The sequence below is a fragment of the Pyrgilauda ruficollis genome, unplaced genomic scaffold (assembly GCF_017590135.1).
Source record: "Pyrgilauda ruficollis isolate IOZ18807 unplaced genomic scaffold, ASM1759013v1 scaffold10, whole genome shotgun sequence".
Classification (NCBI taxonomy): Eukaryota; Metazoa; Chordata; class Aves; order Passeriformes; family Passeridae; genus Pyrgilauda; species Pyrgilauda ruficollis.
Genome location: NW_024508101.1, coordinates 5542889 through 5558015, shown reverse-complemented (window position 1 = coordinate 5558015; position 15127 = coordinate 5542889). Strand labels below are relative to the sequence as shown.

Below are 15127 nucleotides of genomic sequence, written 5' to 3'. Positions count from 1 at the left end.
TAATACTGTTTGGTTTTTTTTTTTTTTTTTACTAGTTCATATTTAAATTTTATAGGTAAACAATTTTGCTGGAAATCACTGTGGGGTTATTTTGGTGGGATTTTTGTTTGCTTGTTTAAACTCAAGAGTCATGAAAAATGCCACCATTCATAATGTTGTCAAGAAAAACTAAAGAGCTTCTGCAGCTCTTGGTTTTCTCTTTGCAGGCTATATGTGGGGATAGGCTGTGCCTTCCTTTCACATTGCCCTCTTTTCAGCAAAAAAAAAAGCAGAAAAAAAGGCAAAGAAAAAAAGGAAAACAGGATGCAGTGATCTCTTCCTACAAGTTTAAAGTAAACAAGATATCCAAAACAAAAATGGGAATATTCATGTGAATTAAAATTTGTTCCTTTTTAAAGCTGCAACCCTGGTTCAAATTTTCTTTGAATTTTGGTCCAGTTGCATTTCTTATCTTCATTTTGCTGACAGGAGAATACACGGGAAGTTTCCTACACACCAAATAATGTGTGTCAAGAGCTGCCTGTTCCAGAAGTGCTGCGTGCAGCAGGAGCACTGGGGCAGGTTCCTCCCAGGTGCCCCAAACCAACCATTTCAGAGATATGGTGTTCCCTCTGCCCCTGTGCTGAAGGCAACCAGATGAACCAGTTTTCTAATTAACTTGTTCTGCAGGTGCAGTGACAAAGGAAAACCTTTTCAATAACTTCACTGTTTGTCCAAACTCTTTTTATGGATATCTTCTAAGTTCTCAAATATCTGAAAAAGTTTGTATTTTGTTCACTTTCCCCTGAAACTTTTTCCTTTTCCTCTTTTCTCTCACGGGCTCATGACAAAGACATTTTTATTCTGAAGGCAAGAATCCCAGAACACACAGTGCCAGTTGTGAGTTTATAAGGAGTCCAATCTCTCTAATCACTTACAAAAGACAGACACAGACTGTTTGTTCCTTATCAGTTGAAATAATTTCATTTTTATTTTGAACCTTTGGAATATCAAATGGGAAAATTTCACCACCATGTGTGTGTTTTCAAGCTTTATCTGCAGAAATGATAAATTAGGTATGAAATTAAAGCACAAGTGAAAGCATCCTGGTCCCTCAATAACAAGGACTTGGAATCCTTGCAAAATTCTAAAATAGGTTTCAGTGCATTGCTGACAAAAGAACTAAAAGAAAAAAAAGCCAAGTCATTTTAAAATTATTAAAATACATACCAGAAACTATTATAAGATAAAATAATATACATTAATGTCTATTCACAGCTCCCCATTGTCCCCTAGAAAGCCAGAATTTATGAAATCAAATTATTTGATCAACACCATGAAGAAATTTGTGGCAGCATCAAGCTAAGAACCCAATTTTTCACTTTTACACTCAAATATGAGCCTGCATCACTCCACAGACAAAACAACAACAGGAGAAAGAAAACGATGCAGCAGAAGGGAGAGGGAATTCTTTAAGCATCTTGTGATTTCTGAAACAACAGGCTCAAATATTTGTGTGCAATGCAAATGCCATTTATATGAAGCTTTAACATGGTGTGTGACTGTCATGGATTTCAGAGCAGCTTGCACAGGCAACACATCTCATTGTGCCCTTCAGAGTTCCAGGGAACAGGATGCAGAACTGGGTGAAAAACCCAGATCTCCAGACTTCCATGGCAGTGCTCCATGGTGCTGCATCCTCGGGGAGCTGATGGAGGCTTCCAGGGAGGGGAGAGGGTGATGGAGTTATTCCACTTGAGAAAGGCTTCAGTCTCAGCAAAAGTGCTGCTATTGATACCTCTTAAAGCACATCTAAACCTGTTTGTATGGCAATTTGCTTGCTTCACCAAAAACCATACAAAGGTAAGCTATTTCAAGAAAGGCTCACGCTCCAAAGAGCCAGTTCAGTGTGGGATTTGTATTAAAAAACATTCTACATTTGGCTTCTGCATTTTAACAGCGATCCAGCCCGGCCCACGCGCCCACACCGAAGGAAATGAACTGTATCAGGCAATGTCATTTGCTAAAGGGTAAGAGCAGAGGAATTCTCCATCCCTTCGTTTCAGATTTCTAGGGACAATTTCACAGGCCGTGCCGTTGCTGAATGGGGAAATTGGAAAACTGCAGAATCGATTTGCAGACGTGAAGTTCTATTTTCTTTTACACCTCCTTCATCAGGGTCTCCATCACTCCTGCGTTGTGCAGCATTATCATCGGAGCAGCCTGGACACCACTGATAATTGCTGAGGGAGGGGAAGGCTGTGCCTTGCAAGCAAAAGTAAAAGCAGTGGGGTGGCACTGCCTTGAAATTCACCTGCTTTGGAGAAGTGGTCACGTACTCAGGCTACTAATTTCTGAGAGTTAATGGGGAATGAATTTAAAAATATTATTCAAATTGGTTTTGTTTGCTTTTTTCCCCAAACAAAACTTCCCAGCTAAAAGCTGTGAAGCTGTATTAAATCTATTTCGTGGAAAACCAGGAAAAATGGACACAATTTTGCAATACTTCCATTCTTTAATTCTTCATTAATTGTGTTTCACAAAGAAAAAAACCTCAAAACCTCTTCCACAGCAAATTCCTGAAAATGACACAGGTCCCAGGAATGAGACCAGCGGTTAATTGCTTTAGAAAACTGGAAAACCTGGTGACTATCACCTCTGGGATGGAGAGAGAAATGTGGTATTAAGGGTCAGGGGCAACAAAAAGGTCACTTGTGTGCTGCACTCTGTGGGACAGGTAGGGCTGATCTGCCTGCTCACAGCGTGCTGGGGTTGCCAACCCTGGAAAAATTCAGAATATTCCTGGTGTAACAAGCTTTCAGACCAAGCAGCAGATTGTTGGTTTCTATCAAAGGTTAATTCAGCCTTGGACAGCTGTGGGTCTCACATCCTGCAGCACCAGGATGTTGGCAGGCATTTCTGTGCCCCTTTCTGCCGGCTCTCAGCACTGAGGGGGGCAGCAGCTCCGCTGGGCATCTCCGGCTCACACCTCCGCTCCCCTCAGCGAGGGTTTGCCCCAGGAGCTCAGCGTGGGCAGAACTGCAGGGATTGGGGGCGGAGGGGGTAATTTACCCCTCTGGAGAGGCCATTTCTGCCGGGTGTCCCTGGTGGGCAGGGAACAGCTCCCACACAGCCCACCAGGCCCTGCCCCGGGGCCCAAAATGGCGCCTCGCCCCCAGGCGCCGCCGTCTCGTTGCTACGCGACCAGCAGGGCCAGCCTCCCCCCCAGAACTACAACTCCCATGCATCCCGCTGTGGAGGGACTACAACTCCCGGCAGGCCCCGAGCGCCAAGGCCTGCCGGCCCGCACTACATTTCCCGGCAGGCAGCGGGCGCACTGACCAATCGGTGTTGTCGATACTGCGGGGTGGGCGGCCGGCGGTGAGCGGGGGAAGCGGCGCGGTGACATTTCCTGCCGGGCCGCCCCCGGAGCCGCTGCCCGAGTGGGGCCCAGGATGGCAGCGCTGGGAGGTCGGTGCGGGGCGCCGGGGGAGCGCCCGGTGCGAGAGGGGGGGTCCTGGTGAAGGGTAGCGGGGCCTGTGTGCTGAGGGGTGTCTGGGGGGGGGAGTGGCGCTGAGGGGGTTCGGGCCTGTGCTGGGGGGAGCACCGTGTGAGCGGCTCGGGGGTGCCCGGGCTGGGAGGGGTCCCTGGGAGGGCAGCGGTGCTCGGCTGTGGGAGGTGATGGCGTGAGGGGAGAGGGCTCCTGAGCGAGGCACTGTGCTGTGCCAGGCTGCGAGGACGCTGTCCCGTGAGGGACCCCCCTGCTGTGGGAGGGGGGCGCAGCCGGGAGAGGCGAGTGGGCTTGATGAAAGGCTTCTGTGAAAATGGGTGTGCTCTCTCTCCTCTCTGCCCCTTTGTGTTGCCTAAATTTTGTTGGAAGCACTCTGTTGCAGTCAGCAGCTTTACCTGATTTGCGGCTCTGGCCACCTAATGTTTTTCTTTTGAGCTCTCCTTTGTTGTTTTTGTTGCGTAAAAATTTTGGTGCTATTACGAAACAGATTTTTGTGCTTGAGCTATTGCTCAATTTTCACTTTGGGATTTACTTCATTAGGCTTATCACATGTTATTTAGCAGCATATGCTCTACTAAATATGTTTCCACGGTGATATATGAGCTCCTTCACACCTGAGAAATTTCAAATTATAATTCTGTTTTATTTGTAGAGAAAACATGTAACTATCTACAAATTTATTTGAGTTAAGACTTATTGTAGGGCTGTTTCTTCATGAGCCTCTGCTCCAACCATTACTTGTGTAAGGCAGGAGCCAGTTCCTGTTTCAATGTGAAGTTAAATATTTACATACAGGCTTGTGTAATGGTGGGGTACTTTGGGGATTTATTTTATTCCTCTGTGTCCCTTTTCATTTTAAAGGTCAATAAGTGTTGTTTTTCTTGACTTGATTTCCCCTTCCCCAGTTGTGTGAAGTATTTGTATTGTTTTCCATAATGGTTATAAACTTTATAGGGGTATAAACTTTATAGTTGAATAGTAACTGACATGTACGTTGTGAAAAGGAAGAAAAGGTCTCTTTGAGGTCTCTTTATGTATTTACTCACCATTGACAATGTTTGGCTTGCTGTTGAGGGATGATGATGCTGAGGAAGTGTGGAATATCAGTTTGTGCTAATTCTTGGTCATGCATGGTTTTTTGGCTCGTGTATGAATTTTTCTGGAGGCTTTTTTTTGTTGGGTTTTTTTTTTTTTTTTTTTTCGAGGGGTGGGGTGTTTGTTATTGGTTGTTTTCTGTTAAAGTTTCAATTTTCCTTTGTAGAACCAAGTCAGTTTTCACAAACACTGAACGGAGTCCCTCCCTCAAACCAAGTCTCCAGTGGAATGGACCCCTTCCATGCTTGTAGTATTCTGCAACAGCTGAAGACCATGTATGATGAAGGACAGCTGACAGATATTGTGGTGGAAGTGGATCATGGGAAAACATTCTCCTGTCACAGGAATGTTCTTGCTGCAATCAGTCCTTATTTCAGGTAAAACCATCCATTGTTCTAGTGGGGATCAAGCAGATAGAATATTAGTGTAGGTATGATTTTTTTAGATTTTCATTTAATGAAAGTAAGTTCTGTGTGTTTATAGGTAATATAGTGCACCTGGCTAGTAAAGATTATTGTTCTCTTAAGGTCAATGAATTGTCTGTGTCTGTTTCTCAAAGGAAAGTTTCATTGGAGACAATGTCACACAATTTTAAGCCAAGCAAAACTGCCCCCAGTACTGAGAGTATCAGAGATACAGTAAGAACATATTGAAACTATTTGTTTTCTTCTCAAGTTAGATATTGTAGCATGCTAGAGTGTGTATATGAAATAACTTGTTGAAGGTTGAATGCAAAGATTTGGCTATGTCAAGACCTTTGCTTGTAAACTCAGTGAATTTTAACGTGGGGTTAGTGAGATACTGAAACAAAAGTGGAACTTCTTGCTTAGTTAAGTGTAGAAATGTTCTCAAATTTAGGTACCCTAACAGGAAAGTGTAACACCTGTGCTAAATGTGTTTGTGCTGACAGAGGGACAAACGCATTGGGGCTGGCTGTACAATAAATTTAATTTTATGCCTGTAGCTGAAGGCGATTGCAGACAAACTGCTGGTGTTTGCTTTGCAGATCGATGTTCACGAGCGGCCTTACCGAGAGCACGCAGAAGGAAGTTCGGATCGTTGGTGTCGAGGCAGAGTCCATGCATTTAGTGTTGAACTATGCATATACCTCCAGAGTAGTGCTGACAGAGGCCAACGTTCAAGCTTTGTTCACTGCAGCCAGTATCTTCCAGATCCCTTCCATACAAGACCAGTGTGCTAAATACATGATCAGTCATTTGGACCCGCAGAACTCCATTGGGGTGTTCATCTTTGCTGATCACTATGGTCATCAGGAACTCAAAGACAGGTCACAAGACTACATTCGCAAGAAGTTTCTGAGTGTCACCAAAGAGCAAGAGTTTCTTCAGTTGAGAAAAGACCAACTGATAAGTATCCTCAACAGCGATGATTTAAATGTAGATAAAGAAGAACATGTTTATGAGAGCATTATAAGGTGGTTTGAGCATGAACAAAATAAGAGAGAAGTGCACCTTCCAGAAATATTTGCCAAATGCATCCGTATGCCTCTGTTGGACGAGACATTTTTAGAGAAAATCCCTCCCGTGTTTGCACAGGCGATGGCCAAAAGCTGTGTACAAAAGGGACAACCCAGTGCCAATGGCTACACGCAACGGCTTGGAATGACCGCTTCCGAAATGATCATATGCTTCGATGCTGCCCACAAACACTCAGGAAAGAAGCAAACAGTGCCTTGTTTAGATTCGGTCACAGGGAGAGTGTTTAAACTATGCAAGCCACCAAATGACTTGAGGGAGGTGGGAATTCTCGTGTCTCCTGATAACGACATTTACATTGCGGGTGGGTACAGGCCCAGCAGCAGCGAGGTCTCCATCGACCACCGAGCCGAGAGTGATTTTTGGATGTACGATCACTCTGGCAATAGGTGGATTCCCAAGGCTCCTTTGCTGCGGGCCAGAATAGGCTGCAAGTTGGTTCACTGCTGTGGGAAGCTGTACGCCATCGGGGGGAGAGTTTATGAAGGAGATGGGCGGAACTCCCTCAAGTCTGTGGAGTGCTACGACAGCCGGGAGAACTGCTGGACAGCTGTGTGTCCCATGCCAGTGGCAATGGAGTTCCACAGCGCTGTGGAGTATAAGGATAACATCTATGTTTTACAGGGTAAGGTGGTTTGACTGCCTATGTGGTGTTTTATTGGAAGTGGGGATTGTTCATTCTGATTGTCTGTGTTTTCTTAAGCAATTTGGAAAAACCCCCTTGGGCAGTGGGGTGGGAGGGAAGAGCGGGGGAACTAGGAAGAGAGAGGTTGCTGCTTGAATTCTCATGCCCTGGGAATGTGTCACTAAGTTGTGATGCTGAGTTATTGCGAAGATGGCATTTTTGGTGGTATTCTGAGTCAACAATACAGTATTAAAATTAACTCTGAAAATTCTTTGTTAAATCTTTACCTGGGTGAAATGCACCAACGCTGAAGAAAAGATACTGTCCTGTGAAAAAGCACTGCATTTTACTTGGCTAAAGCTGAGAAAATTCCTGGTGTCTTTATTCTTGGTGACTTGTAAAAGTTGATTAATGACTTCTAAGCCGTCACTTCCTGCCCTACCCTGCTTTCTGAAGTCATCTTAGAAACTAGAAAGAGATAAAGCTCTCTCTTAGTTAACTCTCTTTCTTTGGTCAGTAATTACAGTACTGCCTGCACATTCAGTGCACACTGAAAAGTGCAGAGACTGTGGTAAGAGGCCCACAAAGTGGAAAGAAGGAAGGAGGGGGAGGTGTCCCAGTTTTGTTTTGCTGAGGGCCACCTCTGTGAACACCTGCACAAGTTGGGGTCTCAGATGCACACCAGCTCCTCCTTGGGCCACTTCCATACAAAGCTGGACCACGGGGAAGAAACAGGATAGACAATACTGTAAGATCCTTATTATTTACCAGAAGAAGTTAACATTATTTCTTGACTTTGCATTCCTGATCTTCCATGTGACTTGCAGTTTTCTTCTCCCATTGTTTCTGTATCATGTTCCACTCTTGTTGGTTGTGGCCTTAAATAGTTCTGTTGTGCTAAAAAGTTCTTTAAACCTCTCTTGGCTCAGATGTCTGCTTTAGCTCTTTAGAAAGGAATGCTCAAGAATACTGAACTTAGTATTTGTTCTTTTAGTGTTTCTTAGAACTCATAAAAGGTGGATGATATTATTATAACCTATAGAATACCAGTGCACCTCATTCACAAATTTTAGCTGCACTGATTCTGTGCTTCAGTGCTTTAAGTGACAACTGACTGCTCATACAAATAAGCTACTTCCTGTGCTAACCAGCAAATTCTGAAGAGTAGTGTTATGGGTAGCTAGATAAAACCTTGGTTGAGCTGTGCTGTAGTACAAAGAGGTTAGCTTTTAGTAATTTTTCTAGGGAAAACTCCTAAGTTAGAAGCAGTTAATAACAATTGATGGGAGTGTGAAAATGCCTATGGAATGCTAGGGTCAGTCACAGGAGATTGCACTGTGGAACAAAACTGAATAATCAAAATTAGTATTATCTGTAAGACTTAAACTCTCTTCCACCAATTTTACTGTCTCACTTCTGTATTCTTTGTTGTACTTGAGGTGTTTGGTCACAATAGCTTGGTTAAGATAGCCTGGTGAAATAATGTTTGGTTTGAATTCTGCTAGTATTTGGCAGAAGTAAGGCCTTTGTCCCACTGGACTTTACGAAATTCAAGGTGGTCTTTATCTGTGTTCTTTTCATTAAATGTACAGAGCACGAGTTTTTGGTGATCTGAACTTCCTTTATCTGCAGTGTGTAGCTGCTGCTCTGTGCACTGAGCAGCAGAGGTGTTTTATAACCTAACCACAAACCTAACCATGAATCAGTAGCTTCATGCAGGTTCTCACCTGGCCTCCTTTTAAACAAATCAGCCTAAATTTGTAACCCAGCCGCCTGATACCAGTAGCTTCATAATCTGAGTATAGTATAAGACAGAATTCAGAGTTTGAAAGCTGCTAAACCTGAGCAAATAATTGTGAGACTCCCCATCTGCAGATGACACATTATGAAGATGTTCTAGAGTGCAACAAATGAACTTCAGATATTTCAAGACTGGAATCTTGAAAAGTTTTGTCCCAAATTAAAAAGCATGGTTTAGAAGTAATAAAGGATACCTAGAAACTGTGTAAAATGTGTTGCTTTCTAGGATACCTAGAAACTCTGTGAACTGTGTAATATGTGTTTACACATATTTCTGTGTAAAATATGCTTCAAATTCTCTCTGCTTCAGCTGAACCAGAAACTCAGAGTAGGATTTAGTCATGCTATTAATATTTTTGTAAAGCACTAAAAGGAAAGCAGTTGATGGTGCTGGGGTGTTTGTTTTGGGATCCGGGCTCTAGAAAATGCGGAGTGTTTCTGTCTGTGGAAGAACACACCTGAGAGCTCAATTACCGCAGAACTGTTGGTCGGGAAACAAAGCATGAGTTCTGTTTTATTTTTCCTCTCTTTTCAGGGGAGTTCTTCCTTTGCTACGATCCTCAGAAGGATTACTGGGGATTTCTGACCCCAATGACTGTGCCTAGAATCCAAGGCTTGGCAACAGTGTACAACGACTCCATCTACTACATAGCTGGCACCTGTGGGAACCATCAGCGCATGTTCACCGTCGAGGCCTACGACATCGAGCAGAACAAGTGGACTCGAAAGAAAGACTTCCCCTGCGACCAGTCCATCAATCCATACATCAAACTTGTTCTCCTCAAAAACAAACTCCATCTCTTTGTCAGAGCTACTCAAGTCACTGTTGAAGAACACGTTTTCAGAACCAGCAGGAAGAATTCACTCTACCAGTACGATGAGGTCACTGACCAGTGGCAGAAAGTGTACGAGACTCCAGACAGGCTCTGGGATTTAGGCCGGCATTTTGAATGTGTTGTTGCTAAATTGTATCCGCAGTGTCTTCAGAAAGTTATTTAAATTCTTTTTTTTGGTTGGTTTTTTTTTTTTTTTTCAGTAACAGGCCTTAGTGATTTCAGTGGTAATTTGATGCTAGAGAAAACATGTCTTAAAAGAAAACAAAGAATTTCTGTCAGTATTTATTGTAAGATGAAACAGACAGTTTTTTGTATATGGGGATGGGTGCTCTTTAAAGGTTGCAGTCCGGGGAGGGACTTGTTGGTTCAGTTTCATATTTACTGATATTTTCCTGGGAAATGAGAAGGAGGTTACAAAGTGCAATTATCAGCATTTTTTTTCTGGTAAACACTTAATCATGTCATAGTAAAGGGTTTTTTTTGTGGTAAAAGCAAATTAAGTGGAACAGCCAGGATAACTATGCACTACAGTGAAAGAAAATCTAGCATTAATAGTTAAGGATGTCCAAGATGTGTTGAAGTGACTTTTCTTCTTTTTCTCTTTTTTTTTAATACGGGTAAAATTTGAGGCAATATCACTAAGTTTTGTTGCTTTTTTTTTTTTTTAATTTAGATTGAAAGTACATAGAGAGGAATGGTAGATCCTGATTCATAATGATCTCTTCTTTGTGTACTGTTTTTGAAGTCTGCTAAGATGTTTGTGATGTTGTTTGTGCACTGCAATTTGGGAGAAAAACTCAAGTCAGAATTGGATTGTGGAGTACCTTTGCCCCGGATGGAGGCCTGTTCATATTGTTGTACCAGTTCCTGTCTGTGGATTTTTGTTGAGATTGAGCTTAATGATAGTGGGGGAAAAACCCCAAACCTGTTTTTTGCCACATAGGTGTAGTGCTGTAAAAACTTTTTTTTTTTTTTTTAACACTGATTAATACATTTTTTTTTCACCCCGTAAAGGGCTTTAACCCAAAAGTTGATGGTGCTAGTACATTTTTAATACTTGTTTGTCTGAACTGGGCCAGCCTTCTGCTACTGTTTAAGACAGCCTGTTATTTTCCATGGAGTGTGTGTCTGTCTTCAGGCCCTGTCCTGTCATCAGATTCTTTTCTAACATAACATTTTTACTGCAGTGGTGTTCTTGCACAGAATGGTGACAGGATATGGCCTTAATAATACTGATTCTCTTTTATTTTTTCCTCTTTGTGTGGAGTGTTCATTCTGTCTCCACTACAGTGCTATGTGCAGAGTTGGCATGTGCTCTGATGAATTGGAAAAGTGTGGTTTAACTTTGCAAGTTGTTTTTCTTTTCTCTTTGCAGTCAAGCCCCCAACTATCTTTTATTTTCTTCTGATCTATAATGTGAAAAATTGCACTACTGAGCTGTCAGCATTATCTGGTGTATTAAAGCAAAATTGACAATAAGCATCCATGGCTTACATGATCTTAGGGGAAATACAGAATAAGGAATATATTGCAACACTTGTCTTTATGTATTTAACATTTAACTTATTTTTAAAAAGTAAATAAGTTTGAAGTTCAGCCTCTACTTCAGTAGTGAAAATTGGATTTAAAAGGGAAAAGAGGACTCCTAAAACTTGCATCAGCTGTAATTTACCAGGTTTCTTACAGCTCTACTTTTTGCAGAGCTTTAGGTTATCTTACTCTTTCCTGTTTTTTCCTGTTGACCTAAGTAAACTAGTTAACTTGACATGGCACTGGCCATCACTGCCTGAAAGTGCTTACCATTATCTGGCTTAACAGCTGATATTTCAGTCAGCCAAATATTCAGCTCATTGTTTATCCCCCTGGCATGGCTGAGGATTTGGATAATGTTTGTTTACTATGTGGTCTTCCTGTTCCCAAATGGAATCTTCCTAACACGTGAAAATACTCGCCTGGTTCTATTTATTAATTCTTGCACAAAATGTTTGAGAGGCAAAAACAAACAAAAAACTGTGAAATGAAAAGCAAAATAAAAATGCCTCTTTGCATTACATACCTCATCTTCTGGAGATTCACCAAACTCTTCTTCCAATGCGAGCACCTGCATTTTGGTTTTTTTCCTGAATTTGGCAATTCTCGCTAAGACTGCATTTTCCAACAGCGTTGAGGTGTATCGTTTCTTTGTTTAGTTTTCCTCTGGATAGTTTTATCTATATGCATAGCCAAGAATAAGGGGTTTTCTGAAAAGTACAACTAATTTAATGTTTAACTAATGATCCTTAGCCCTTGGCTAGCTCTCTCTGTGCTGTTGTAGGCCTCTAGCTGCAAGCTTTCTGAAGCACCCTCCCTAACAGTGTTGCATCTGTGTGTAAAACCATTTTTTTTGCAAAGTGTTATGTAACTTTTTCCTTGTTTCTATGTGTTTCTTTTTTTTTTTTTTTTTTTTTTTTTTTTTAGCTTGGTTGACTATTTACAAGATTTCTTGCTGCTTTTTGACAATCTATATTTATTTAGTAGAACAAATTTCAATATATTACTTGAAACTATGAAATAGAATTGAGTTAGCAGTTGACTGGTCATGTGATGTATAGAAGTACAATATGCTGTGGTTAATTCTGCAGTAGGTTTGTTAATTTTGTTTATCTGCACTAAAGTACGAAGATCTCCATTCTGTTTAACCATTCAAACTGAGGGTGTGATCCAAGTCTGTCATGTGTTTGAAAGCTAAATCCTGGAAATTGCTGTGGGAGTAGAATATACTAAATCTTTTGCATGAGGAGTTTGTTGAGACAGTAATGTAGCTGTGACATTTTGCCAATTCTTAAATGCTTCTACGTTATGCTGAAAGTCAGATTCCTGGTAAAGTTTTGCTTTAGAGTCAGGCTTAAGTAAACTTGCACAGCACAAAAAAAAATAATTGCACCAAAGGTACTGATAATATTTGAACAGTGATCTGTACATTTTGCTCATTTGGATTTTTTTTTTTTTGCATTTGTTTATTTCCCTTTATGAAATGAATTTCTAGTGTTGTAAGAGCTTAGGTGAGTGTAAATCTCTTCCAAAATTATTAGTTACTTTAGAAGGAAACATTTTGTAATTTCCACTTGCTTCCATCAATGAAATTTAGAATAACTCAAAGCAGTTTTGGTGCACCAGACATGCAGTGTGTGTATGTTCTACAAGAGATCCAAGAGCTCCCTGTTCGTGAGGCTGTTGAGAAGTGGCATCCAACATTCAGTGCTCAGGTATGTTAGTAAGAAGTACTGTAGTCCTATGAGGGCAAATGTGTGGATTTTTAAACATTTTGCCATAATTGCACAATTTTGCATTTTTACTTAATGTCATGTTATGTTTCTTAAAATAAACCTATTGTTGAAATACAGTGGAGTTCAACTGTTTTTGTGGCAAATCTGTGTGCATTTTAGTAAATTTCTGAAAATTAATCTGATGTATTTTTGATGTTTGTTCTTCTATTTCTGCACTTGTGCCTCACCTGTGTGTAATGTCACTGTTTTTGATATGGAAGGTGCTTTGTCCTTTTGTCTCATTCCTTCTGGCTGTTCAGGTGTAACGTCTGATTTGTTTATACACGGGCAACATGGTCTTTCCCTTCCCTTCCTCCATGCCTTTGGTTGCTGTTGGCATCCCAGCAGGAGTGGCACATGGGGCTTTCCAGCCTGAGAACACAATTGGAAAACCCCAGCCCCCTTTACACTGAATTTCTCAGCACCCTTGCTGCAGAGCTGGGAACTAGAGGCCCTTGGGTTTTAAGGAAAAGCTCCAGCATTATTTGTGGTTCCTGCTGCGGTGATGGTGCTTAGCAGAACTGCTTGTACCTGATACTGGTTGGTTGAGAACCTTTGTTCCCTTCCAGAGGCTCTCATGACCAGTGGAGATGCCAAGCCATGGCAGCCTGGGAAAACACCATGGGAGTCTCTTGCTGGGGATGATGCTGATTTTGTCAGGTTCTGCAGGCAGTGTCTGTGTGCAGTCAGGGGCTCTGATCCCCCTGTGACTGCAGGGCTGTGCTGGGCTGGCTCCTGTACTGGCACGTGGCTGTGGAGGGCTGCACTCTTTGGGAAAGACAGACCAGGAAGGCTCGGTGGATCTGGTGGCAGCACTTGGGATGTATCAAAGTATGTCTTGGGGTGGGTGATGTCTTGGAATATGTCAAAGTGTGTCTTGGGGTGGGTGATGAGTGAGTTGACACGTAGGTGCTCTGCTCAGGACGGTCTGGTCAGGGTGATCTGCTGTGGGTGTTTGCTGCAGGCCACCTGGGCACGAGGGCATGAGGCTTTCTCCAGGCTGCCTCTTCAGAGATCTTGGAGCAATCCCATAGGAACAGGCCCTGCAGGGAACAGGGGTCCAAGAGTAAGGTAACTTATATTAAAGGATCTCTTCCTTCAGGGTCTAAAATGATGCAACCTGATGAAAAAGAAATTGGGTAAAAGGGTCAAGACACCTGTGTGAGTAAAAAAGGAATTCAGTTCCTGCATAAGCAGGAAATACACAGGAGATGGAAGCAGGACCAGAACAAGAGAGGGACAGGAGTGTTTCAACCATGCTCTCTGATTCCCTAATTTCTCCTGCTGTCGTGGCAAAGAACAGCTACATGGATTGTCCCCCAGTGTCCCAAGTTCCTGTGGAACTCTTGTGAACTCCTCTCAATGCTGGCCTGTGTTACAAAGCCAGTGCTGTAACAGAAGAGGATGACTTTGCAGGGTCAGGTTAACCTGCTCAGGTTCAAGGAGGGTGAGCAGCTAACCGAGGGAGCTGGGGGGCCACAGGTTTGCAAATGATTATACTCTTTTAAGGGTCAATAAGGACTTTCCTTCTTTGGATACTAAAGTAAATTCCAATGTATTTTTTGAAGAGAGAAGTAGCTGAGCCCTTGAGAGATTCTTTCCGTCTGCAGGTTGGGGATGGAATTATTTGCTGGGCATTTTTTTCCTTTCAGACTTCCTTTTGGAGGTGTCTGCTGAAGGACAGGAACACACAAAGCCCTGCACACCCCCTAAAACAAAGCAGCATTAATTAAATGAACTTATCCACTGTGTTTGTGCCCCAAAGCTGTGCAGTGCCTGCTGCGTGCAGGGGAGTGTCTCCCAGCTTGGCACTCGTGTGCAGCCAAGAGTGGGGAAAGAACCATCCAGCTGTTGCTTTCTCCTTATCTCTTTGCACATGTTCTCCCCCCTGGGCCTCTCGAAGATGGAAGGGTGAGACCAGCAGAGCTGGAACCTCTCCCATTTCTTAATATCTCACAAAGGTCCCCGTGTCTCACTGCTGATTTTTGTGTTTCACACAAATAACAATCAAATATCCACTGTAAGAGGCAGGTATTCATTAACTGTTACAAAGATTATGTGATCATGTTTAGGAGCAGCAAAACCAGCTGATTTATAACATCTCTCCAAGAGGAATTTCTGAAGTACAACGAAGGCATTTGTCAGCTTTCCCTTTCAGAAGGTGCTGGTGGGGTCTCTTGTTTTTAACCAACCAGTAGGACAGAAATCCTGTACAGACTCTACATTTTTGAAAGCTTTGGCCCTCTACAAAATGGAGTTTAAAGCAGCCTCCACCTGGGGAGTTGGGGGGCAGTGAGCAGACAGTGAGAGTGATCGAATGCATGGACAGAACCCTGAATATTGTATTTCCTCATGGAAAAAGTGCTAAAAATCCCCACTTGGAGAACATTTGGCTGGATTTGACTGTTTTTGAAGGATTAGGTGAATTCCTGCATGTCACAGACTTTGACTGAAGAAGGCCTAGATCTGCCTGAAGAGGA

At 42.5% G+C, this 15127-nt stretch overlaps 1 protein-coding gene across 1 annotated transcript; it reads left to right on the top strand.

The window, feature by feature from the left end:
• The first annotated feature begins 3340 nt into the window (after nt 1-3340).
• On the top strand, nt 3341-12724 carry KBTBD8 (kelch repeat and BTB domain containing 8). The gene is made up of 4 exons (XM_041464134.1): nt 3341-3450; nt 4752-4962; nt 5592-6706; nt 9042-12724. The coding sequence occupies exons 1-4, from the start codon at nt 3435-3437 to the stop codon at nt 9503-9505; spliced, it is 1806 nt and encodes a 601-aa protein (XP_041320068.1). The 5' UTR covers nt 3341-3434; the 3' UTR covers nt 9506-12724.
• Nucleotides 12725-15127: the final 2403 nt, after the last annotated feature.